This window comes from Hemicordylus capensis, chromosome 11 (genome assembly GCF_027244095.1).
Source record: "Hemicordylus capensis ecotype Gifberg chromosome 11, rHemCap1.1.pri, whole genome shotgun sequence".
In the NCBI taxonomy this organism is placed as follows: domain Eukaryota; kingdom Metazoa; phylum Chordata; class Lepidosauria; order Squamata; family Cordylidae; genus Hemicordylus; species Hemicordylus capensis.
This window is the reverse complement of record NC_069667.1, coordinates 27,597,122-27,623,475: the sequence shown is the minus strand read 5'-3', so window position 1 is coordinate 27,623,475 and position 26,354 is coordinate 27,597,122. Positions and strand designations below refer to the sequence as shown.

The window sequence follows — 26,354 nt, the reverse complement described above, 5'->3', positions numbered from 1 at the left end:
ATTCATGAGATAACTGCTTTGCTCACTAGGGCTCATAATATGTTCTTACAGGTTAAGAGCTAATAATACACCCTTAACACTGGCTTCATATTTCCCCAAGTGATGCACAACTTAATATGTATTTGTTAAAAAGTGTAATAACAATGAATTCTTAGTAAGGGTTTTGAAAAACACTTACTGCTGTGCAGGAAAAGACAGCAGAGTATTATAGACAACCCCCTTCCTTATGTGCTCTACAGGTCTTTACCATCAGCCAAGGGAACCTTCTTGAGTACAGTTATCCCTCGCTAACTGCGGGTTTCCTAATCGTGGTTTTAAGTATCTGCAACTAGGAAATTGTGGCAGGTTTGGCCATCAGTGACCCAAATATCCACGGTTTGGCGAGATTTCTTGGTAATTTGGATTCTCCCCCCCCCATAATTTCCAGGGGTCAGGGCCTGATTTCTGGGGTTCTCCTTCACTCCTCTTACTGACTCATGACAATTTGGGGGGATTTCCCCCTATTTTTAACTGTATTTTGTGGTCTTTTAGCGATTCCCCTAACTCTATGTTTGCCATTTATTTCAATGGCTCGCCAACTGCGAATTCGTCAAGTTTTCCTGGAACGGAACCCTCGTGGTTGGCAAGGGATGATGGTGTACTGTCTGTGCATCAAGTCTGCAGCACAAGAACATGAAAAGAGCAATTCCAGATGAGTGCACCACAACTGTGGCACTCCCTTCAGCTGGCAGCTCACCCAAGCCAGAGCCTCAGTGTTTTCTGTAACAAATGTAAGATCTCCTTTGGCGGGGCTGGCTTGATTTGGTAATCACAATTCTATCCCACATTAAATATTTTAATATGTATCTGTTGATTGCATTCACACTTTTTGCTTGTCTCAAGCCCTAGCGACTGGATTTTGTGAAACCTTAAAATTATAAAGCAGAAGGAACAGGAATAGCATAGTACAAGGGAAAGAGTAGTTTAGCTGTGCTGGGATAGAGGAGACCCCAGAATCAAACACCCATTCAGGAACAAATCTTAATGGCTCAAAATCTCTAATCCTAACTTTCTCTGCAGGATGGTTGTGTGGATAAACCAGATATTACAAAGCACTTTGAGAGCCAAAATATACTACAGGATTGTTTAATAACAGAAAAGTATATCTTGTTCTTGCCGCTCTGAACTTTACAATAACTCTACAAAGACTATAACGGATAGGTATGTGGATTAACTTTTGTAGAACAAAAATTGCAATCCAAGGTCCCCTGGAGGGCATGGAAGTCATTATGGTTATGATATAGCTATACGCATACATTGCATGTTTGCATATATTGCAAAGTTTCAATGAGTAAAGGAAGGCGGTAATTTTAGAGGCTGTAAAGAAGTAACTGATATGCTTATTAGATTGTATGGGATGACACTAATAGGATTATGAGCTATAGTTTAGCTTGTCCATCATTCAATAATCTCTACGAGTAAGTGGAGTATCTTCACAGCAGTCCAGGTTTAATATTAATAATGCTTGATTTAATTTTTTGTGTTCTATATTGCTAAGTACTAATTAGTTTCAACCTCTTTCTTCAAGAATGGTACAATGCATGCTTACTCCAGCAATTATAAATTTTAGAGCTAAGATCACCCCAAAACATTTGCATGTGTGGAGTTATAGGAACCCTGAAAAGGGTGCTTTGTCTTAAATGCAATGTGGCTTCATTAATTATTGGCCACATTTCAAATCAGTGGATAGCCCTGTTAAGGAAAGAGGCATCTTTAAAATTTCTTTAAAATATAGCCCGCCCCCTTTCTCACACACAAAAGCTGACTCCTTTTGCATAGATTATTTTTGTGTATGTGGTCTTATATCAATGCACTGTGACATTATCCCAACTAAGTGGACAAAGAGGCACCTTTGAAAGGAGTAAAGGCAAAGTTGTGCCGTCGAGTCGGTGTCAACTCCTGGTGCCCACAGAGCCTGGTGGTTGTCTTTGGTAGAATACAGGAGGGGTTTCCCATGGCCATCTCCTGTGCAGAATGAGAGGATGCCTTTCAGCATCTTCCTATATCACTGCTGCCTGATATAGGTGTTTCCCATTGTCAGGGAAACATACCAGTGGAGATTCGAACCAGCAACCTCTTGCTCCCTAGGCAAGTTATTTCCCCGCTGCGCCAAGGAGTGACACTCTCCTTGGCTGTTTTTTATATGGCTGTTCTTGTAAAATTCAGTAATTGAATTAAAGAGGTCAGAAGAGTTGCAAGCAAATCTAAGCTGTATAGTGTTGTTTAGGTGGCTATATGTACTTTCCTGCATTATTCTCAACCTAAAGGGGAAAAGCAAAAACAAAGAGATAACAATTCTGTAGAATCGGTCTTATGGTCTTCATAAGAAATGGTGCCGTTTCTTGGCTGGAAGAAGGGGATATGGTTTAAAAACCAAGTATCTGCACAACTAAAGAGCAAAAGAACTCAGATGCGTTCTGATTGGTCATTGTGATGATGGACAAGAAGCTTTAGCGGGTTTCAGGGTAAAAGCCTAGAATCTGTCTCGAAAGAAAGCCAAATGTATCATTTCTGAAACCTGGCATCGGGGCACTGATAGTTTGTGATTATATGTTTCACAAAAGCAAATGTAGAACTAAAATATTAATTTCACACTGCCGCTTCTCACAGAGCTGCGATGAATGAGGGCACAGTAATCTTACGGTTTTTGAACACTATTTGTCATGAGTAATGGACACTTGCATCTGAACAATATGAAAATCACTATGAAAATAACATTAGCACTGCAATCAAGTTGCATTTACTAGAAACTCACTTCTGGAATGGCTTGTATCGTAAAGGGAGATACAAAACCGTTTAAGGTTTAGTTATTTGAAACTTCAAAAACATATCTTACAAGACGGAATTTGGGGGTGGTGCTGGTGGGGGCAGAGAGAGGTCTGGTAGTAAATAGAAAAGTGACAGCTAAAAATTTCTGAAGCTGCAGCAGACGAACCTGAAAGGTTTCTTATTCTCTCTCTCTCAAAATTACAACTGAAAGTTCTCCCCTGCTTTTTGGGCAAACAGTCTGCCACACTCCAAATGCTGGTGGGGGGTGGTTGGGACAGAACCCATGGCAAGTTACTATTTCAGTCTCTGAATGATGTCTCAGTTGGGAAAGTGATTTCTGTTTCACACACCAAAGGTGATACTGGACATCCAGAGATTAATGCTAAACATATGAAATGTGTGTCAGATATTTAGAAGACATGTTTCTGGAACCAGATTCTAAGCACGATGACTCCATATATGTTGTCTTTCTCTTTAAAAGGCTCTGAAGGTCAGTTTCGCTATGATACTGGATGGATTGAAGTCAGCAGAAGAGGTGGCAAAGTGACTGCAGGATTATTCTATCTATTTATTGGCATGGGGCTGTTTGAATGTTTTGACACGATGCAGAGAGCTGTCGAGATGGCAGCACCGCCCCATCCAACAGTCTTTTGAAAAGCAAGATGAGGCAGGAATTGGAGATGATGTCATTTCACCATCGTACCACTGGAGCATTGAACCAGGAAGTTACTGATCCAAAGAGTCATTGCCCCATGATGATAATTCAGCAGTTCTGTTATTTGCTACAGATTTATTTTCTAAGGGTGTATAAATTTTTTGAAGATGCATGTAGCATATGGGTTAGTTACCTCTTCATGTGGTAAGAAAAGCCTTTGGTAGCAGAAAGGGAAGTGAATTGGCCCTTTTTCTTTTTAAAGAAAAGGCTGTTGATGTGCCCCAAATTACTTCTGTTAGTAGTATGGACAGACACACTTTTTTTAAAAAAAGGATAAATAGATTTTGTAGTCTTGCAAAACTGCTGAATTCCCCTTTGGGTTGATGTGAGGGGAAAAAAAAGGATTGGCCATATTATGCCACCTTGAGTTCCGTGGAAGAAAGGCAAGTTAAAAAGCATAGCCTGTGTCAGGAGTTTGGCCCAGATGCCTTAGAGGCATCACAAGCTCCAGAACTGCTGCTATTTTAGAGAACAGTAGTTGGCAAAGGTTTAACAAATAAGGTAATCCCATGCTTTTATAAAATTAGAGTACTATGTTTGACAGTGAAAGGGATAAGTGGGATATGGATTAAAAATATATTGCAACTCAATTGTCCTATGGCATTATCCAATATTAGCAAATCAATGTTAGATGTTTGGCTGAAACCAGTTGAACAAACAATTCCATGTGGATCATATTGGACTCTGAGAATGACAGTCCATCTGGGCTTCTAAACACTGATCATTGTTGGTGATGCCATAGAGAAGAGGCAACATCCACTGCTGCTTCTGCTCATTCCGGCACAGAAAGGTAAACAAGCAGCTGAAGCGAGGAGAAGGAGCGGCCAGGCCACTGAGGTCCCGTGGTTGGCACGTGGTCCCCTACTCAGGCGTGGACCTTGAGAGGTGCTTGGCAATGCGGATTCCTGCCCTGCCTAGTTGAGAAACTTTGTTTCTAGGCCCCTGATTCAAACACACACCTGACAATGCTCTTTGTATCTAAATTCTACATTTGTGAGCATAATGGGATTTGCTTTCTAGGATACAAGAGGACACCGAACTGTTTAGACATGCCATAATACGATACATTTGGAATCAAAACAGTACAATGCACACTTTCAATAAGAAAGATCTATCCAACCTTGAACTTCCCACACATAACAAGAACAACAGTGAATGAGAATGTAGAGTACTCTGCGGGATGCGTTGTTTCTCACTTCTGCTGTGCCTCATCACTGAATGATATATATGGCATAATATAACGTTCCCCTGGTGTCACAAAATCATCATGTTAGTGGTAGTATTTATGTTTCTAATAAAAGATGGTTGGCCTTGAGCCAACTGCTGAAATTCCAGCTATGCACACATCCATTCCCTTTTAAGTATTATAATGCAGCAAAATACATTTTATCTTCTTCTATTTCTTTAACATAAACTATCTTAAATAGGTTAAAGGGCATCTCTGTGTTAGAGAGGAAAACATGCATAGTGCAAAAAACGGACTCACAATGTTCAAATATCCTCTCTTGATTTAAATATATCCAGATGATAAATGTCATACCAGAAATTTAATGTAACAAATGCACACATGGATATCAAATTTGATTAGTCTATTAAACATGAATATTGTTAATTTGAGGAAATATTCACTTTATTATTGCTTTTATGTAGCTAGGTAACTGGCTATTTCATGTCCTCCATAAATTATTTCAAATCTATTTTATGAATGAGAAGTACTGTCTCATATTTTTATTTTATATAGTATTCTCCATACAATCACCTCATAAAGCACTACATTTCAGGAGAAAGTAATAGAAAAAGCTTTTCAGGATTAAATCCTGGATACTGATTCTGAGCAGAAACATAAAAAGAACTGAGGAAAGAAAGGGATAGCCAAATCAATAGAATCCCGCCCCCAGCAGCTGAAGGAGCAGTCGGGGACTGAACCCCCAGAACCGGGAAGGAGGAGGAGCAGGAGCTGGGGTGGAGCCAGAAGCTGACCTGGGGTGGCTGCAAGAGGACTCTGAGGGAGGGCCCAGGCGGAGGTGCCGGAGACTTTGGGCGCCTCTTTCTCATCGTTTCCTTGTTCCTCGTGCTCGTTGGGTTGCTGTTTTGTACAGGAACGATGGTTTGGAATTGAAGTCTTTGAAAGGAAAGCTTTCTTGTTTTGAAGTTAACAATCTGTAGCTTCTGTCTGTCTCCCCACCCCATGCTTCGAAGCCTTTCCACCCTGCCTAACCTTGGAAGCCTGTTTTAGTAGACCCAGCCAGAGGGGGAAACCACAAACAAAAGTCTACTTGGTGGCAGCGGTGAAGCATAAGATCACGGGGCTGGTTGAGACCGGATCGTGACATGTGGTGGCTGCATGGTGAGATCCGTGACAGTTAAAATAAGTATATTTCTTAAAGTGACACACAGAGAAAAACTCAATACCGCTCTTTGGTCTATCTAGCTTCCATGTAGGGGCATTAAGCCCAGACTAGAAGATGGGCTTAGAAAACTACTGGGCATTCCAAGGATGAACCATTGTGCACTTTAGCTGCACTTCGGCAATTATTTGTATGAGTTTTAGTCTACAAATCAATCAAATTTGCTAATTCTGCAAACTTATACAACCAAACATTCTAAAGAAAAGGACCACGCTTTCTGGACCAGGATACTCAGAAGGAAGTCCCACCAACTTCAGTTCGGTCCATTCCCAAGGCCATCTACAGAAAAGCAGCCTTGAAGCTGGCTCAGCAGGGCCTGGTGAAGTATCTCAGCACTGAGGCAGACTAATCATGTTTTTTCTTTTGCCAAGCCAGCTCCTCCAAGAGCTCCTTTTCTGGTATGTGAGAAAAAGCTCTAAGCCTCCTTCTCTGCATCTACATTCTTTTATTTGTTCCGCTGCCCAAGCAAGAGGGAGTGGAAGTGGCAGGGACCCATTTAGAAGGGTGGGGTGGGGAGCAAAAGAGAAGGGAATACCTCTTTTATAATGGAGCCTCATTAATGGGGGACATTTTAATGAACTGGAAGGTATTTAATTGATCAATGGGTTTGGATAATCAGCTAAACACTGCAGACCCAATGGAAATGCCCAGGGATGGTACCATAAAAGCAGCCGATGTCCCACCTTAACAGTGAAGTAATAGACCAAGGAAGCTGGGCCAACAGGGAACAAGGGATGTGCATGGAACCGGCCCCATACACTCCTGGGAGGGCAGCGAGTTACTTTAAGGGGCAGCGAGGGTGCCTCCTACCTGCCCATCCATGCCCCACTGCTTTCCCCCCACCAGCGCTCTCCTAAAAGGTGCGGGGGCTGCAGCATTCTTCCTTGCAACCCTGTTCAGCGTCACCATGCAAATGGCTGGTGCACATGCCTGCTCCCTGCTCCTTAAAGTAGCCCCCGCCCTCTGAACCAGCTCAAACACCGATACTTCAAACTGGATCGGTGCGCCAGAAAAGGAGCGTCGAACTGGTTCTGTGCACATCTGTACAGGGAATAACAAAGGTCCCCAGGGGCACATAAACCACAGTATGGGAATCACTGGGCTAAGGCTGTGGTGTGTGTGTGAGTGAGTGAGTGTGTGTGTGTGTGTGTGTGTGTGATTTTTCGATTTTCACAATTTACTTTCAATGAAGGTTCATCAGCTCATTTGTAGTTCTTAAGCAAATTCCCAAGTAAGTGATTCAGGCAGAGTAATCTCTATTTTAGGGGATGCAGAAGCATAAGATTATGAACACAAGAAGCTGCCTTATACTGAATCAGACAAGTAGAGCATCTAGCCCAGTCTGTATCCTATGACTGGCAGCACAGTGAGATTTACTTTGGGGCACATATGCAGGGGATTTGGTGATAAATCTCGCTGAAGATGCTGATTGCATCTAAACAGATAGGCCCATTTAAAATTTCACACTTGCTTGCAGCCATTATAGAGTTGCTTAGTTTTATTCTTTTTCTAATGCACTTTGCCTGATTACTTACCTACACTAATATCATCACAAATTGCAGCATTTCACCTTTTTAAAAAATCATCTATGAAGAGGAGGATAACAGTCTTGATGGCATCAATCCTCTTTATAATTTGGAAAATGCTCCACAGCCTCCTGCTGTGTATTTTTAATGCACTTCTGAATTTCATTCAATTTCTTTAACTGATTTCCTTCTCTTTCCTAGCTGGCTTTCTGAATTCAAATCACCACGTACAATTGTGCTAAGCAATGAAGCCTCTCTCGAGAGGGAGAGGCTTCATGGAATTTTTGAATCTCCATAATTGTGCAGTGCCAGTTTGATATCATGAAGGTTCTCAACCTGAAAAGAGCTCATATCCCCACCTTCCCCCTCCTCTGCGTTGCTTCTCACCCCCATAATGCTCTCATTTTGACAACTAGACATTTTGAAATTCACTGGCCCCAAACAACAGGTCCAGAAGTAATTCTGCTGCTAGATGGCCAAGGAAATAGAAGGACATCTCAGAGCAATCTCGATGGCCACATGCTCTGTGATGCAAGAGAGCCAAGCAAGAGTGCACAATCTGGAATATATGAGCCTCAGTATGGACTCTGGAAGACCACCTCTATCATCAATGGCTGCAGAAACATCTAACGTTTTCTAGATTGCCTTGGGGCAGTTAATGGGGAACCTTGGACTAGAGCAATTCCTTAAGTTACGTTTTGAACACCATTATAAATTCCATAGGACATAATGTGCTCAATCCTGTGAAATTTTACGCCACAATATACGTGTTAATGTATTATAAAACTCTGTGCATTTATTGAACAAAACACTGTTAATCCAAACACAGATCTGTGCCACAGCAGTCTTATAAAAATATGGAACCGATTGGTTTTCAGCTGCCCATGTCTTTATCACTTTAAAGCCAACACAGCTTGGGAGCGAGAACAATATCAGTGACAGAAGTCCAAGAATTCTAAAGCACGTCCGCCAGCAATACAGGAGTAGGGCACGAACTTGAATTTCTGGAGCGACCAAGTAGGTAATTTATGTCTTATAAAGACGGCCCCTCTAGTCCTGCATCCTGCTTCACGCAGTGGCCAGCTACGTGCAACTGGGAAGCCCACAACACCCCCACTGATGTTCAGGGGCATGCCCCTTGGATCTTGATGGAATATACAGTTATCCATGCTAGCAGCCACTGAGAGCCCTATCCTCCATGCATTTGTCTATCCCCCTTTAAGTGCATCTGCACACAGGCTGCCTGGGCATACAATAGGCAGGTAGAGCTCCAGTGTGTACATGAAAGGGTTTCCCAACATCTGCAGTGGAAGGTTCATAATAGCTAGGAGGTCCGTGAGAGCACTGGCATGCCCACAGAGCTCTGAATTTTGACTGCTTGTCTGAAAATCACCTACTAGTCCAAACATATGCAAGTAAATGCCACTAAATTCAAGTGAACCTACTCCCAAGTAAGTATACATAGGCCTGCAAATGCAGGAGAGGAGTGTCACTTGGTGGCTATTGCACAGAAAGAGGATGCTGGATTAGGTAGCCTTTGGGCTCTTCTTATGTTCTGTAGGATATCAATATCGAACATTATTCCATTATTCCCCTTTTCATAAGCAACATCTAAAAGTGATGACAGCCTTTAGGCATGTTTCTTTATTTATGCACAGTTCAATTGTTGTGCATCTTATTAATGCAGTATGCCGAAATGATTGAACAAGTGCCTCTTCGTCCAGACTAAAATGCTTGACTTGTATACCAGACTCAGAGCTGATCTAAACCACCATGCGTGTACCTTGAAGCTGTAACTTATCTGCAGTAAGAAAGGCAAGGGGGAGATGGCACGTAAGACCACTGCAGCGGCAATATTTCTGAACTAGGACACTCCTAAAAGGGCACTAGCTATTAATGTTTCTAGAAATTTAATTCGATAGCAAAAGATTTAAAAGCTTAGTGCAAAGTTTAAAAAAAAATCCTGATAGAACAAGTTAGCTATGCAGGAGAGGGAAAATCGCTTAAACTAATATTAGAGAGAATATATTTCAGAATTGGTCTTGTTTTATAATCTCATAGCCTGAGGCTAGGATAAAAGGTCATGGATAATTGGTGAAAGAGTGATGGATGCCGTCCAAAATGTGTCCCTTTTAATAGTTTCAGCTATGACAAGATAGTGGCAGAAATGTTAAAGGAAAAGGAAAATCTCTACATTGAAATCTTATCAATGAATCATTAAACTGCTTTCTTTTAAGGAAGGAAACCTATCACAGATTCAGATTCTACCTTTAAACCCTCCCCCATTTTAACACAATATCTGTATAAATAGGATAGAAATTTTTTTTACCACTCTAAAGATTTTAGTGCTAGCGTGATTTAAAATGTATGTGAGTGCCAATGTGCAGCGGCTTTGTGAACATTTTGTTCACATGCAAACACATTAAAATGCATTTGCCACAGTCAAAATATCAATGAATATGTAGGGGTGCCTTTTTTCTTTTCTTTTTACTTCTATGGGCTGCAGGAGCAGAAATTTTTCTCCACAATATTTAATTATAATTCATTCAATTAAAATGGTTATTTCCCCAGAAGGAAGTCTTGGCTACATATACAAAATCTGCATATTTTGAAGATGCATCATTTGTTTGCTGTGCCCTGTCTAGGGATACTTAATTGTACACCTGAAACAGGGGTCTTTGCAGGCCCAGCTTTGCCGTCACGGATAAAAAGCACGATTCAGTGTGGGCTGCTATGCGTAACCTCATTCTCCTTGAAGAAGGGCGCCTGGGTTTCTGGAGCGTGGCCGCCTGTCTTAGACTCTCCTCTTTCTCAGTGTAAAAGAGGCTATAAATGTCTCTTAGTTTCCCACACTGAGCGGTGGGTTGCACTAGAAGAGCTCCAAGGTCCCTTCCACTTCTAACCTTAATCTAAGGATTAACGGGGGAAAGATGAAAGGAAATTCAGGGAGTTTGGCCTTCTGATCACCTGCATGCTGTATCTTCTACGCCCAGAAAATGAATTCAACAATCCCTGTCATCATAACCTTGGCGAAGTGACACAGTGAAAAGGCAGCATTAAAAACATGACTTGCACACTTCTTTATGGACACACATACCTCACAGTGGCCCCTCTAATTTTTTTCATCTCTGTGAGGAATGAGTTTTGTTCTGGGCGGCAGTATCAAGGCACTGTGGGGGAACCATGTGCATTCAGAGTGGGGCCTTCCTAGTTCAACCTCAGCGGGGTCTAAAATTAACTAAGCTAATATCGGAAAACTTGTGAGCGCACGCACATGCGCATGCCTTAGAGGAAACAGTGATACCTCAGAGTCCTGGGTTCTGACATAACATAAGCTTTTAAAATGCACAGACAAATAAGTGACATTTACAATATATTACTGTAGGATCAATATTACAACCTTCTATCTGAATTCAATCTACAGAGTAATCAGGAGGATTTGTGGAGACCATTTGTGAAAATACCAGATGGCATAAACTGATCAGTAAGGAAGGAAGCTAAACAAAATATATTACATTGTCTCAGCAAAGAGAATCCTCCTGTATACCTAGGAGCATTCTGACTCATCTATGTATCTATCTGGAAACATTTTAGTAATACTTTTTCTATAAATGCAGGTATGCTGGGATGCAATTCTGCCTCTTGGCCACAGATTACTCATGTTAATCTATGGAAATAATCAGGTTTGTTGACATTCTGCAAGGTTGTGCATGGAGCCCGACCACTTGTTTCCCTTGAGGACTGCATTTGGAATTCCTTGCACTGAAATAAGAACAAGACTTGAAATAGAAGGGACTTGGACAGAACCACCTCTTCCAATGCAACGGTGATCAATGAAGGCTAATATACCAGGACTAGTCAGTGGGTCTTCTTAGCACAGAGAGGCCATGTGGCAGCTTGCAGCTGAGGCTCTTTTAGAATTTACAATTCAATCTACGATTTTCTTCAGTTGGTAAATAATACCTTCTCTATTCTGGTGCCGTGCAGCTAGATGTGGTTTAAGAAAGCTCACTTATCTGAAAACAATAGGGAAGGGGTTTCTTCTTTTTTTAAGCAACAAAAACAACCATCTTGATGCTGATGTGATGTAATTTTTTCCAGTGAAGCCAGCGAGAGTTGGGGGTGGGGGGAGAGAGAATTTGTGCACTGGTGCAGATGAGAAAGACACAGATGATATTGGCCCTCTCCACTTTCCCACTCCCATATCAATGCCTCTAGCCAGCATAAGCCAATTCCTCTTTTAAATCACTTCTCTTATTAAGTAATGCTGTACCACACAGATCTTTTTTCCAAAATATGAAGATTGTCCTTAAGACAGGAAACTGAGGAAGCTGGAACAGCCCCAGGTATCCCTTGGCAGACTGCCTTGGGCTAAGAGACCCTTTGAATTAAAACAAGATATATGGTTTTAAACCAAAATAAAGAAAGACTACAGTAGTGCGATTTAAAAAAATGCTGCCAATAAAACCCCCACCAATAAAAATGGCAAAGCAATAATTAAAATGAGGAGACATAACTCCAAGTTTACACAATTCAGATGAGTCAACTCAATTATCTGATATTTTAAAATGATGTTCCACAAATGTGGAGTGTCGGCTTATTTCTACTGAACTCAGTGGGCTCCCCTTGTCGGGTTGTTGTTGTTGTTTTTTGGCATTCAACAACCATCTGTAGATACAGTTACCATATTAAAACTTATACACGTGACCTGCTGAGATTTCACACCGGACCCAAGACGGTGACTGAAATGCGTAAACGCTCTCTCAGAACGGACTCCCGTTCTCCTTCCTGATTTTGAACACTGGATATATTTCCGCCAAGCAAGTTCAACAATATTTGTCCTACCCTGAGTTCTCGGCATCCGTTTCCTGCGATCTCTGAATGCTGCCCCAGACTGCAGAGCCTCGAGAAGATTATCCATCACTCCTGTCTCGTCGCCCTCTGTGGATAGCAGAGGAAGTAAAATTAATCTCTTTGCAATTAAGGCTATCACATAGGGGAAAAATATGGAAAGCAAAAATAGAGTCACATTTACATAAAACCACTAAATTAAAGACATATATTTCAGTGTAATGAAAGCTGTCAGTTTCCTGCAGTAGCATTGACTAGTTTGCTTATGAGGTTCTATTAAGCAAAATTGATGTCAACCTCAGTGGCTGTTCCTCCGACTTTAAGACCTTGTCTCTTATATTATTGATGACATTCTCCATGGGCAAATAAAGAGGTGCTGATCAGCAAGCGCTTTTCACTTCAGATCCTTACGGAAGATCCCTAAGCAAGAACCTGGTGAGCCAGTTCCACAGGACCAGTGCACCCAGAGCAACTGGGTAATAAAGACTGTTCAGCAGCACGTTAACTATCTGCACATTCTAAATAAAGAGCAAAAGTTTCACAGCTGTTCAGTGCAAGGAAACTCTTCCATGCTCTGGCTGCTTCAGTCATTTCAATGGCAGGGACCGATGCATGCAAGGATCTACTTCATTTAAATGAATGGGGAAGCAGTTGCAAGCACAGGCAGCAGGATACATTTCCTTCTGCCTCAGTTACTAACCCCACACTTTGCACAACTTTATTCTTCTGAGTCCAAGCTGCAACCATCAAACCACCCCACCCCCCATGTCTACAGGCAGATGCAATTAAAGCTAAAACCTGTTTGTCCCAGACAGAGAACTTGTAGGGGAAAAGTTACTTATTACAGCATTCCAGATATCCAGAGGCAGAAACCTATGCACCGCTAAAGGTACTGAATACACGAGTCTTAGCACTGCTTTAATCCCTAGTGCATTGTGGGAAGCCTGCTAAGATGATCTACTTAATTATTGGCCAGTTACTCATTTGCATGTTTTAACTTCATGTTTCAATTTGTTCTGTTAATAAGGGTATGCAGCAGCATGTAGTAATGCAATAAACACAGGGCAAGAACAGCTATACATTAGCAGAGGCCCAGTGAACGCTGCTGCTAGCTTTATCCATATGCACATTACCGTATCAACTACAAAAGCTAACCGCACACTCAGTAAGCAAGTAAGACTCGATACAATTTTATTTTTCTCACATCTGTGGGCTGTAATTAAGTGCAATGTTGTAGCAGCCTAAGATCATATAACTTTACAGGATCATAATATGCCTCAATATATTTTATTGTTATATTCAGAACTCTACAAAAGTATTTAGTATTTTATTGTTATATTCAGAACTCTACAAAAGTATTTTAAAAAGCACTGTACACAAAGGCTGCAATCCTGCTTTCAGTTATACACACTGAAGATCTACCGGCTGACCTCTTGACTAACATGGCGCGCATGCTTCTAACCACGGTGCGCATGCAACATGAGCTCCTGCTCTAGTTCCTCTGCTTTGGAAACACAAGAACTCACGCGGGGATTAGGGCTGTGTGTGCACTGTGGTTAGAAGCATGCGCTCAGGGTTAAGATGTCAACCACTGATATTAATAGGAAGTTAGCATGTCAAACTGAGTGCAGAACTACAATATATCCATGGACATATTTGAAATGAGAACGCTAAACACTTAATATACACACAACTCGGTTATAATAATCACAATGGGCTGCGATTTTAAATTGTTTGGGTCAAAAGACTGTAAAGTGTTCAATCTCGACTCAAAATGAAGAACTGATCTACACCCGTCAGACAAGTCACATGGTACAGCTTACCTGTGATAAAGAGAAACATTTAAGTGAATGACAGATTGCATACTAAAATGTCCTATTCATTTAACACATCCACACAACACACCAAAGACTAGGCTAGAACTGTTCTCCCTGACGTACTAGCTTTGCGTGGGAAAGGGGTTGAGGGCTTAAGCAAGCAAGCACCCCATCTTGGCCTGACCCGCATTTCCAATGGCACAGTCCTAGGGGGGCTATATCACAAGTTTTTCCAAAGGCGCAGATCATACTTTAATTTCAGCAAGCACCAGTCTTTAGTGAAGTTGAAAAACAGCAGCTGAAAAAATGTAAACATGCAATGCATCACTGCATATAGACGAGCAAAAACACAACCCTCGCGGATGTTCAGTGCTCCTCAACTAGATAATAATTCCATTTGAACTCTTCGAAGGCTAATAAAATCACATTCTGGATCAAAACAAGAGAACATATTTTATATGGATATCCAACACTATTCTCATCATTCACTACACTACTTTCAAACTGTTTGCCAACACCATGGAAATGCCATTATCTGTTCTCTTACAAAGCAACTGAAAATGATATCAAGACTGAAACAGTTAAGCAATGAGCTGAGAATGGTGGGGATGTCAAAGGTGCCCCATAGATACAACCGTCATTCAACTCCAAACCCTGCACAACTTCCTCACAAAGGCTGCATCTACTCCCACTGCCCTTAGTACTGTACTCTGAGGTCTTCAATATGCTAAGCAATCAGTTGAGAATGATACAAATCTTGCAGGAAGGAAAGGAGTTCGACGGCCATTTAGATAGTCCTATCAGTGATGGTGTTGCATACGGGGCTGCCTTCATTGGAAGAAAAAAAAGGCAGGGGGCTGACTATATGTTTTATTAATTTTTATCCCATGCTTCTCCCATAGAATTCAAGGGTACATGGAATTCCCATGCTAGTGTTGATCAGACCCAGACCTACCTGACACTAGCACACTCTCTCTCATCGTCATCAAGGTCATGCTTTAGGATTGGTTTATTCTACTTCTCATTCCTTGCACCTAAACTGTCCTCCTTTCAGTATTATTTAAATTTAGGGCAGATTAGCTTATAAAGCTATTTTTATTTTAGATGAAGATGCTGATGATGCTGATGCTGATTAAAAAGCTATTTTAGATTATTAATGTGGGGTGAACAGACACACGCATTTACCAAAGTGGTCTGTTACCACAACATGAATGTAACCGCTTAGAAAGCTGCAGTTTGCTTCATCACTGGTGAGAAGCATTTTGCTATCTGAACAGTATTTTTTTTTCACCTGATCAGAAATCTGCAGAAATAAGGAACCTGTGAAATACGACACTAAGGAAAACAACATCATAGAAACCCAGCTTATCTAGGGGTTGTGTGCACACTGAGGCAAATCATTATTTGGAATTGTCTGAATCCATCAAATTGCAAAACACTGCAGAAGCAATGCGGTCACCATTGACTCACAGGATTGAAATACTATATTCTGAAAGCCTGTTAATCTATCCTCGAAGACTGCTCTTGCAATTTAAACTTGCAGATGGTAGCTAGCAAATGGAATAATGTTGAATTACTTTGTTCAATCTTAAAAAAAACCCCAACAACATGAAAATGTAATATTCATTTAAGTGTACTTTTTATACTAACTACCAGTCCTCTGAAAAGTGATTTTCCATTTAATGCTCCAAGAGCCTTTCGGTATAATTTAAAAGCAAAAATGGGGAAATGGACGGAGGCCTAAATGCGGGCAGCACTTTGATACACCAATTGCATCATGACTAAGGGAGTCCCACTCTGCTGCCGTGACACACCTTGTTGCTCTTAAAGCAGTCTTCAGCTATGTCGTGCAGTCAACAGTTTGTAGCAGTTTGTGCATGAACAGAACACACGGTGAATGGTGGAGATCAGGCGTGGTGCTCATCAAGCACACTAGGTTTCCAAATGTACAAGGATAAAGGTGCAGATCTAACCTTTAATCCGTCTCGGGAGAAGTGCAAAGAGATTAAACCAGCTTTGCTTTTTACAACTATAATTTACTGAAACAGTTATCACTTGCATTATACAGCAGGTGTTTCTGAAGGATGTGTAAAAGCTGGGAATCGAACAATTTCAATGCAGTTCATGATTGCTAAATTAACCTAAAGGAACATCTCACAATGAAGGAAGCTAAAAGGCTGAGAGGAAAGTGAGGATGACAATAGAAGTTTAGCCCATTTTCTACTAAGGAATTATCTGCTTGACAACTCTTAGGATATCTTTTTTCCCCTTAGTGGTAAAACTCAGGCCTTATTTCCCAGTTATTCCCAATAGGGTAGAGAAGCTAAGAGATTAAGAACCCCTTCACCTATTATTTTGTATTTTTCAGTATCCCTTGTAATTACAATAAATTACCAGACAGCCTACTCTCCACATGGTGTGGTGCCATATGGCCCCACCAATTGTCAACCCATTCATCCTCTACTCTCCCTTTGCCAAAAACATTTGTTTCACAATAGGAAGAGGGAATGAAAGACAGAACAAACAACAACTGTGCAACAGTGGAGGAAAAGAGGTTTGTCGGCAGGTCATTTAGAGAGTGGCAAGGAATGGAGAAAGAAGGTCAACCATATTCTACCTAGAGATGTTGAATAGGAGTGTGCACAAACCATTTGCAGCAAACTGGTCCGCCATGAACCAGGCTGGTTCAAGCAGCTCGATCGCGAACCAGGATGGCTTTAAGGAAGGCCGGCCAGTCCATGGTCAAGCCGAATCAAGCCAAATTTGGCACTTCGAGGGGCTATGTAATGTGGATTGTAAAGGAGAATCCAGTAAGTCTTCACAAAAGGCTTCCAAAGGGTGGCAGAGGAATGTCTAGATATGTCCAATGGAAAAACTGGACATACGTGAAACAAAAATTTGTTTGAAGTTGGGAAACGCTGAAAATAAAATAAAATCTTATTATGAAATATTTTCTCTTTTAGAACAAGGGATGAAATGCTTTTTAACGCAAGGCTTTAAAATATTGTGCTATCTCTCCTTTATTTTCTCCAAGACTGTCTATAGTATTAGGCAATCTTGATTCCCTTGTATTGGTGCCATGCACAACTCTCAAATCCTCTCGCTTGCTCCTCCATTTGTAGAATGTGGAGCGAAAAAAAAACTTATGTTTGGAAAGCTAACAGGAGAAATAGTATCTGCTTGGTTAATTGACGTGCTATAAGAGTTTTAAGCAAGTCTCTTAAAAATGCAGGTAGATGAGTTTGTAGTTTGGCTCTCAAGAATACAATGTACTGATAGTCCTTAATATGGAGATGTGTTAGGCTGGAGGCAGCCCCTTGGAGTAATTTCCTTTCCCTTTCCCCCAAGACCGCCAGAATCAGTTTGGAAGAGGGATTGTTACTTGTTGTGAATACACACATCCCACTGTTGCCTGCATAATTATCTCAACTTCTAGATAATGTCAACATTAACTACGATGGATTAAACCCAGATGATAACAAGCACTACTTTCTTTTTGCTTACCCTTTTCTCATACTTTTTGTTATGTTTGCTTTGAGAACTTTAGGGGGAGGGGACGGGTAGGCAGGCAGGCTGGAAAACAGTATATAAATAGCATCATTGGGTATACTTGTAATTATTGTTTGAATAAAACTAAGCCATTTCATTGCATAACTACATGAAACAGTAGTTTTATGTGCTAAGTTGTGCATGATGCATTCTCTGTTCTTAAAGCATAAATTAAGTCAAGATCTGATTAAAAAATATTGCATTATTCAATATCCCCCAATTACCATTTTTTCCTGGCTTCAAAATTTCTGGAAATTGTTCATTCCCACTTCCACCACAACACAATCTTTAGCAAATTTAGCTGCTGACCTAGACTTTAAGATTTAGTTGTCAAGGCACTTCTATAAAAACTTCCCTGATACATTTCACCACAAAAACCTTCACTAAACATCTGTGTTAAATGTAAAAGCATTTTGATTCACCTTTACAGTTAATGCTATAACTATTATGGGTGCCGTTTGACACAGTGATCAATGGAAAGACCTCTTCAGTCAGTTACTCAGTAAGAAGCAGCAGGAACTATTACAGTCAGATGATATAAAAATATTTTACAAGTTCCTATTTTAATGCAGCTCCCAACCACTCACTGGAATCTGAAATTATTAATCTCTGCCTACCAACACTGGTCCATGCTTACAGTTCAAGCAGTGGGGAGAGGAGCAGAGATCTGCCCTAGATATGTGCTAAAGGCTCTACTGACTTAACTTCTTACCAAATATCTCTGACAGGCTTTTATTCAGCACTGAGGACACTTGTGGTTGAAGATCATAAGAGAAGCTCTGCTGGATCAGACCAAGGGCCTCCCTAGCACATCCCTGCAGGCCCTCTGGGGACGGGGCGGCAGGCTCATTTGCGGAACAGTGCCAGCTCCTCCTCCTCACTCACAAGGGCAATGGTGCGGCTAATATAGGTGGTGGTTCCTTTTGCTCCCACCCTCAGGAAGTGGGAGGAAAAAGCTGCTGCTAATAGGACTCCCTCCATTCACCAATGGGGAGGGTGAAGAGGAACAGCCACTGTCGTATGAACCCTCCTAAGCACTGATGGGGATGGGGGAAGAGGGGTTTCTCCTTCGCCAGGTTCACCCCCAGCTGAACTAAAAGGACTTCCGCATGGAAGGGGCTGATGAGATTCATGTGCTGAGGTCAGATCTGGAGCTGGCACTGATAGCTTTGCCCTCCATGAATTTATCGAATCTCCTTTCAAAGCCATCTAGGCTATGGCCATCAAAACATCTTGTGGCAGCAAATTCCATAAATTATGCATTGTCTGAATTACTTTCCTTTGTCTGCCTTGAATCTCCAGTCAGTCATTGCACCATGCTGCTTGTTCACTGCTTCTCCTGAGGGCAGGACTAGAGCCAATGGGTTGAAATTACAAGGAAGCAGATTTAGGCTACACAATGCGTGTCATTCCAGCCCCGGGAGAAGCACAGCTGCCTGACCTGAACATGAAAAACAACAATCTGTACTGAAAAGCACGTAGCTAAGAGCACACAGCAGGTGAAGGCAGCTAGCCATGAGGAAGAATTACCGAAGATTAAGAGCTGTCTCGTGGAACAGCCCATTTTGTGCAGTGGCAGGCTCTCAAACAGAGGCTGGACTTTCAATTGCCGTAGCACTTCCCTGCACTGAGCAGGCGACTGCAGAAGACCCCCAAGGCCTCGTCTAACTCTAAAACTCAGCTAGTCTCAAGAACCTAACTAATTTTGTGTGCCTGCAGGCCACAAGCATGACAGGATGGATGCGGCCATAAAATGGGCATGGCAGGATGCAACACGGAAGTGAACGTAAGCTTTCTCCCCCTCTCGTTGCTGCTCCCATGGCACCTGTGAAGAAGCTTGTGGTGAAGGATGGTGAAAAGAAGAAGCAGGCCCTGAGGTTCACCCTGGACTGCACCCACCCAGTAGAAGTTGGTATCATGGCTGCTGCCAACTTTGAGCAGTTCCTGCAGGAGTGGATCAAAGTGAACGGGAAGGCCAGCAAGCTGGGTGGGGGCGTTGTGACCACTGATAGAAGCAAAAGCAAGATCACCGTCACCTTGCAGGTCCCTGTTCCCAAGAGGTACCTCAAGTACCTGGCTAAGAAATGCCTGAAGAAAAAAAAACTTGTCCGATTGGCTGCGTGTCGTTGCCAACAGCAGGGAAAGCTATGAGTTGTGATACTTCCAGATTAATCAGGATGAGGAGGAAGACTGAGAGCCAGTGGATCTGGAGATATTTTGTATGTTGGCTTTTCCTTAAATAAAGAATGGCAAAGATTGTGGTTAAAACGAGAGAGAGAGAAAGTGAACATATGAACATAAGAGCAGTCCTGCTGGATCAAGCCTGTGGGATCATCAACAGTGGCCCACCAGATGCCTCTGGGGAGTCCACAGGCAAGAGATATGTGCATGCCCTCTCTCCCACTGTAGCTCCCCTGCAACTGGGATTCAGAGGCATCTTGCCTCTGAGGCTAGAGATGGCCCACAGCCACCAGACCAGCAGCCATTGACAGGCCTGTCCACCATGAATCTAAGCCCCTTTTAAAGCCATCCAAGCCAGGGGTTTTTACGTGGATGGATTCCAGTAACCTGAAGTGACCCATGGTTACATTTTTGCGGCTTGCAAATGTCTTCTGTATGCTAAACAAATATACTTGAGAATCAGTTTTCTAGTAAGCATTTTTCTGCAAGAATATATTTTTGTGACTGATACTAACTTTTGAATTGAAGCTGAGCAAGTTCGGACTGTGTAAATAAGTGAACATGTACCTCGCAGTTTGCAAAATAAGGCAAGACTGGCTAACATTCCAATCGGACAGATTTGTTTATGATAACCTGATAACTGAAATACACCAGCATGATCCCAAAGGGGTGTCCCCTACTAAGCCTTGAGAGAGCCAATTCTGATCTTGGTGTATATCTTTTAAAAATATCCCTCCCTGCTCAAACCATGACAGTTGTTTCTGCCTCCAATTAGCTATTGGCCAACATGCTGGACACTTTCGAAGCATGAGAGAATAGCCATGCTCTGTCCACTGATGCAGTTGTGATATTCAGAGACCGTGGCAGGGTGCCTGCCTGTAAGGGCATCAAAAGGCAGACAGTGTCAGAGGTCCACAAGAGCGGCAAAGAGCCCACCCCCCCACAGGGTTCCAAGAGAATTTTCTAGTTCCTTCTTTGCCTCTGGTCATGCTGATCATGCACAACCACAGAGTGCTCTTGTTTGTTTACTTTCCTCAGCACCAGCAATATGAGGCCACCTTTACATGAAAGTCATCATCATTTTCTGTTGTTTGTTGTTTTTCCTTGCCAGGCAAACTTGTGGTTTGTCGACATTGACTCGACGGCACACTTTACCTTACCTTTATTTTCAGTTTCCTTCCCCCTGTTCACAAATTTCACAATCTTGTACATCACATCTCTTATCATACAAGCTAGAATTGTTTAAATGCCATTGGTGCTGTGTAAACCACATTCACCTTAATTCCCTGTCTTTCCAAGATTCTACGGGTTTGCCATGTAAATCTATCAGTTATAAATGACATTTTAAGTACTGGGAAACCCTTAATGAATCTAGCTCTTTTCCAACTCTTTAAAACAGGCAATTCATACCCATTCTTCCTAATTAGGTTTTCAAGCTTTCTCTCTAGATTCCTTTTGATGTTCAGCTGTGGAAACATCCTCTGCCCTCTTTATTACATTTTTCATAGTTTGTATTTTCACTATTTTGGGGTGTGATCACTGATTCTTTAAGAAAATATCCTTTTGGGGCTGATTTTCTATACCATTTGGTCTCTAAATGATTATTTCTTAATTTAATTTCCATATCTAGAAAAGAAAGCCAGCCCCCCTCACTTGGTTTTTCTCTCAAGTTCTCATATTCAGGTTCTCAAATATTGCATCTGCATGCTTTTCTGGAGTTGTAATAATAGTTGAATCATCAAGGTACCTTTTATACAGAATTACATCAGAATTGATGCTCCTTCTCTTGATAGTATTCATCTATTAAACAACCAGTAAAGGTGCTAGTCTGTTGCCCATTGCTAGCCCCAGCCTAGTTTGCACATAGTACTTTCCAACAAATTTAAAGGTGTTACATTGCCGGCATACAGTAATCTGTACATTAATTTCATTAATTGAAAAGCCACATGTGTCAATGACATCACTATTCTCTTCCAATAACTATATAAGACTCTGTCTTGCTCCTTCATGGTCTACATTCGTGTACAGTGCCTCAATATCACAACCACGCAAGATCATTTTAGATCAATCCATTCAAAAGAAACAATGACTTTTCAAAAAGGGGAAAATAAGTGTGCAACTGTCCTTGCGAAAAAGCCTGCTCAGATCTGCAGGGCATCATGGCTAACTGGATTTCTAGTAGCTCACAATATCCCTGTCTCATTAAGTAAATCATCTCAAGGCACAGATCTAAAAGAACCCCAAACCATAGCTTAGCTTGCATAGTAAATAATCTCTGACACTTGTTTGGCCTTCACCCACCCCGCCTCCCCCGGCCAAACCCTATTAGGTCTGTGTACCTAATACGCAGGTACATAGTGTAAGTGATGGCTTGTAATTTTGCCTTAGTGAAGAAGGTAGTGCTGAGAAAACATGCCGTGCAACTATAACGTATGCAACTATAGCTCAAATGATCTAATAAAATGTTCCCCCAAATAAAGAAAAAAATACAGTCGATAGATTGGCATTCTGTGACATCCTGTGAAGCTATGAAAACTCTCTCTCTCAGTGCAGAGAGTCCGGCACTTCACTGTTAACTTACATGGGAAGGGGGATGAGCATGACACAGGTGTGCCTGAATACCTCCAGGAGTTGGTGAGAAGCCCTCACAGGAGGACTGACTGGAAGCTAGACAGACTGAAACGAGCAAAGTGACACAGAATATCTGCACTAGAAAAGGTTTGGAACAAATACCTTCTGCCTTTCAATAAAGATGCAATCTACTGCTTCCTTATCTTCTTTCAAAAGTACATGCAGCAACGCATTTAACAACTCAGTTTGAATCTCGATTATTTCACAAGAGCTTTAGAGGACAATTTTCATGCACACATACTCCCTTTCTTGTGAGGAATCATATGCTGAACCATTACTGTGGTGTACGCAAGCAAGGTTTCATGTATGGAGTTAAAACAAAATGCAAGGGACCAACAAGCCATTCAAGGTCAACTGTCAAGGGTCAGTTTAGGGACCAGAAGCAGGACCAGCCACCAATCCAGCTACCACATACTCCAGACTACACAAACCAGAGCACAAAGTACCAGCGAAAGAGGGGAGCAGGCACTGCAAGAAGTGACTACAGAGCAACTGCTGAAGGGAGACAAGGCTTGGGGGTACACAGCAATATTCTGAGCATCCTTATTTGCCGCCTTGTTCTGTTCCATATGCCCATCTTGAAGGGCACAAGTTATGACCAATTAGCATGCAGAGCTGCAAGTAAATGAGGTCATAGTGACGGTGTTTCGCCATGCACCCAGATTATAGCTCACTACCGTACTAGAACACCAGGTGGAATGATGAATTAGGCATGGTCCATACATCCATGTTTTTATCATATGATGAAAGCAACATCAAGATAGAACAGCACAGGTAGAAATGTAAATGACTCTGCAAAAACACTCCAGACACATTTTCCTGCCACAGAGTCCATTCTCAGATTCAGCTGCCAGTCATCAGATTAGTGTAACCAGTGTAACAAAACCAAGACCGGACAATGTATGTGAGAATCAGGCCATGATGAGACTCATGGTGTAGGTACATAAGTGCTAAGAATCTGCTGCTGGGTCTCTTTCCATTGGTATGTCAAACATTTATGACAGCATTAGACCCATTGTACTAAATAAGATGGAGCTATTAGCAATCATGTAATTTGAATATTAATAGATACGAGCTTATGAAGTGACTTCTGATTCAGCTACTGGGATGCTAATATGTTTCCAGAAGCTGAATACCTTGACATCCCAGATAGCCATCAACTCCCAGTAATGAACTCCACTCCATTATCTTCATCTGCGTTAAGGGGAAATGTTAATATACCTTTCAAAACAATTAATTCAATACTAATTGTGATTGAGGCAGCTCATTCTTCCCTTTATCCATGTACCTCTAGTTAACAGGTGATTTTAATTGCCATGGTAATCGGATATAATGAAGACTGAAACTGTTTCTAATTAAATAACATTTGCATCAAAATTGCTGCTGTAGAATTTTTTGTTCTTAAAAGCCCCTGTGTCCTTTACTGCGGTTCTCCCTTGCCTTATTTACATGCCTTCAATATTTAAAAAGTTCCTTAAATACATTGTTATGTCTGCTGAGCTACGTATACAAATGTCACTATTAGCTAACATTAAGATGGAGTATGAATTTGGCATTATAGGGGAAAGGGTGGGTTGCTCATCACCAATTCACAAGATTCTCAAGTTCTTGCCAAAATTCAAAGTGCAATAGTTTTTCCCCCTGGCAATTTCCTTTAGCCTGAAATTGCAGCTTCATATTCTGGTTTATTTAGTAACTTTCACTAGAATCAGCCGGGATCACCTGGTATGAACATCACAACAGATTCTGGTTTCTTCTTAAATCGGGATCAGAAGTAGAATAGTTCCTTCTGGCATATGTGAAGGGAAGGCGAACGGGGGGAGCATTCACATGCCTGGGTAGGGGACAGTCTTGAAAACTAATTAAATAAAGGGATTTATACCTGCGTGCTTAAAGTACTGGCACAATATGCAACTATAGTCAGTCAGAGACACACAAAAATCTGAAACAAACCTAATTCATCACGGTCATAAAATGCAGCAAGGTATCTAAAATGTTTCCAAAGATGAACACCTATCAATGTGGTCTTTACCTGTGAGTATCCATGACCAACTTCTTGGGACTATTGGCATCATGCTGGAAAAAAGGGGAGTTATAAAGAAATCACCCCAAGTTCCTCTCTTTCGCTGGAGGGTTCAAGAGGGAACACAGCAGGAGGATGTGTAAAAATGCCCTCAGAAATTGGAAAGCAAAACAAGGAGGAGGCCATGCTCTGCTGCAGGCACCAAGATGGAGCACCAGGGCCATGATGACAGTGCGGGAGTCTGCGCTCAGTGTTGAAGACGGTGAGTCCAAGTCTTGAGCTAAAGACCCACACAAGAGGAGCTGCTCTGCACAATATCAGCTTAGGGATGCAAGACACCGTCTTCCTCGATGACGACAACAACAACAACAACAACAGGTCCCAGTGCTTCTATTTCAAGACTCCCCTCCTAATTGGCTCATTCCTGCTACCTCAATTCACCCTAATTACAGCGTGTTCAGGTATAAAACGAACATACCTTGGCATCTTACATAAGATTTGTCAAGAGAGAAATACTGTTATTTCGCTAGGACTGAATCCTGTCAGATTTGCTCACTGGGTTGAAAGACAAGCTACAGTCACACACTGAGCATTTTTATGTGTTTTGTGATTGGGATGGATTAAACTCTGCCTCACAACAGAACTGAAATGATCACAGAAGGGGGAACTGCAAACTGCAGGGTGAAGTAATCTCTCGCTCAATCTAATTCGTATTTGTGTCATCTCCCTTCTCAGTTGTGAGAATCCAAAGAGATGGAAAATAAAGCATGCATTTCAACAGTCGTCTGGAACTTTGCAAAGCACAGATATGAAGGCCTATTGATTCCTCCTCCCCCTCCACGTGCCCTTCCTCATAGCAATGCCCTCACATACAACAGAGTATCATTTCACCGAACCAGCAAGCCCAACGAAGGGCTTTTAAAAATCATATCTGATTGTCAGTCTGCAACAAGGCTCACAGCTGAACCAGATTTTGCAGCTCATAAGAAGTACTATTGAGAGAATATCCAGCTATGGTGGGGAACCTACAAGCTGCAGAGGAAAGATGTTCACTGCCTCACACTCTCTCTTTATAGAGAGGTGTTCCGAATAAGAATTAAAACAGCACAGATAAAGAACTTTTTAAAACAAGTAAATCCATTTTAAAAAACTATTTAAGTGTACCAAATGAAAATACGTCAATAACTCAACAGAAAATGCCTCTAAAGGGACAGCATGTAACAAATGATGGCAGCAGAAGGAACATAAAACCAGGCATGGTGAAGATACAGGAAACGGCACCTCTGTTTCTCTACCTTTAATGAAGCAATTAAGCATTTTTATTACTGACAGAGAGTGGTCTTGACTTGAGCAGATCTTGTCTTTCTCCACACCACAGCTACAAATGACACCCCTTACCTTTATTCATGTCAATCAGTTGCTTCTTCTTCTGCTGCCGCTCCAGCTTCTCACGTTCTGCTTTCTCCTTCGCCAGCTTGGCTCTCTTAATCTTCTCTTCCATTTCTCTTCTCTTGTTGTTCTCCTTCAGCGCCTCCTGCATTAGGAATGTGGAACACACAGGATTCTTCCATTACTTATGCGCAGCAAATTGAGGCAACCTTGTTTGTGTACAGACTTGACTTGTATTTTAGTTGCCTGGAGAAAAAGCATGTCACTTTTGAAAGCGCCAGGTGAATAACATTTTTTTTAAAAAAACAAATACACATGTTACAACATTATTAATGAATAAACTCTGAACAAGTGAACAAGTCCTCGACTGAGTATGGGTACACTTCAAAGTGCAGTTCTGAAATACCTGTGCTCACTCAATGGACAAAAATCCAGTATTAAATCTACTATGCAGCA

General features: G+C 41.6%; 1 protein-coding gene and 1 pseudogene across 4 annotated transcripts in view; one reads left to right on the top strand and one right to left on the bottom strand.

The window, feature by feature from the left end:
* Positions 1-26,354, bottom strand: part of DIAPH2 (diaphanous related formin 2) — a 312,070-nt gene that overhangs the window by 59,435 nt on the left and 226,281 nt on the right. For all 4 annotated transcript variants that reach the window (XM_053274418.1, XM_053274417.1, XM_053274419.1 and 1 more), the window contains 2 exons: positions 25,908-26,043; positions 12,303-12,398 (listed from right to left, as the gene is read on the bottom strand). In XM_053274418.1, the coding sequence (XP_053130393.1) occupies positions 12,303-12,398; positions 25,908-26,043 (232 nt within the window). The remainder of the gene's footprint in view (positions 1-12,302; positions 12,399-25,907; positions 26,044-26,354) is intronic.
* Positions 19,493-19,868, top strand: LOC128335724 (60S ribosomal protein L22-like; annotated as a pseudogene).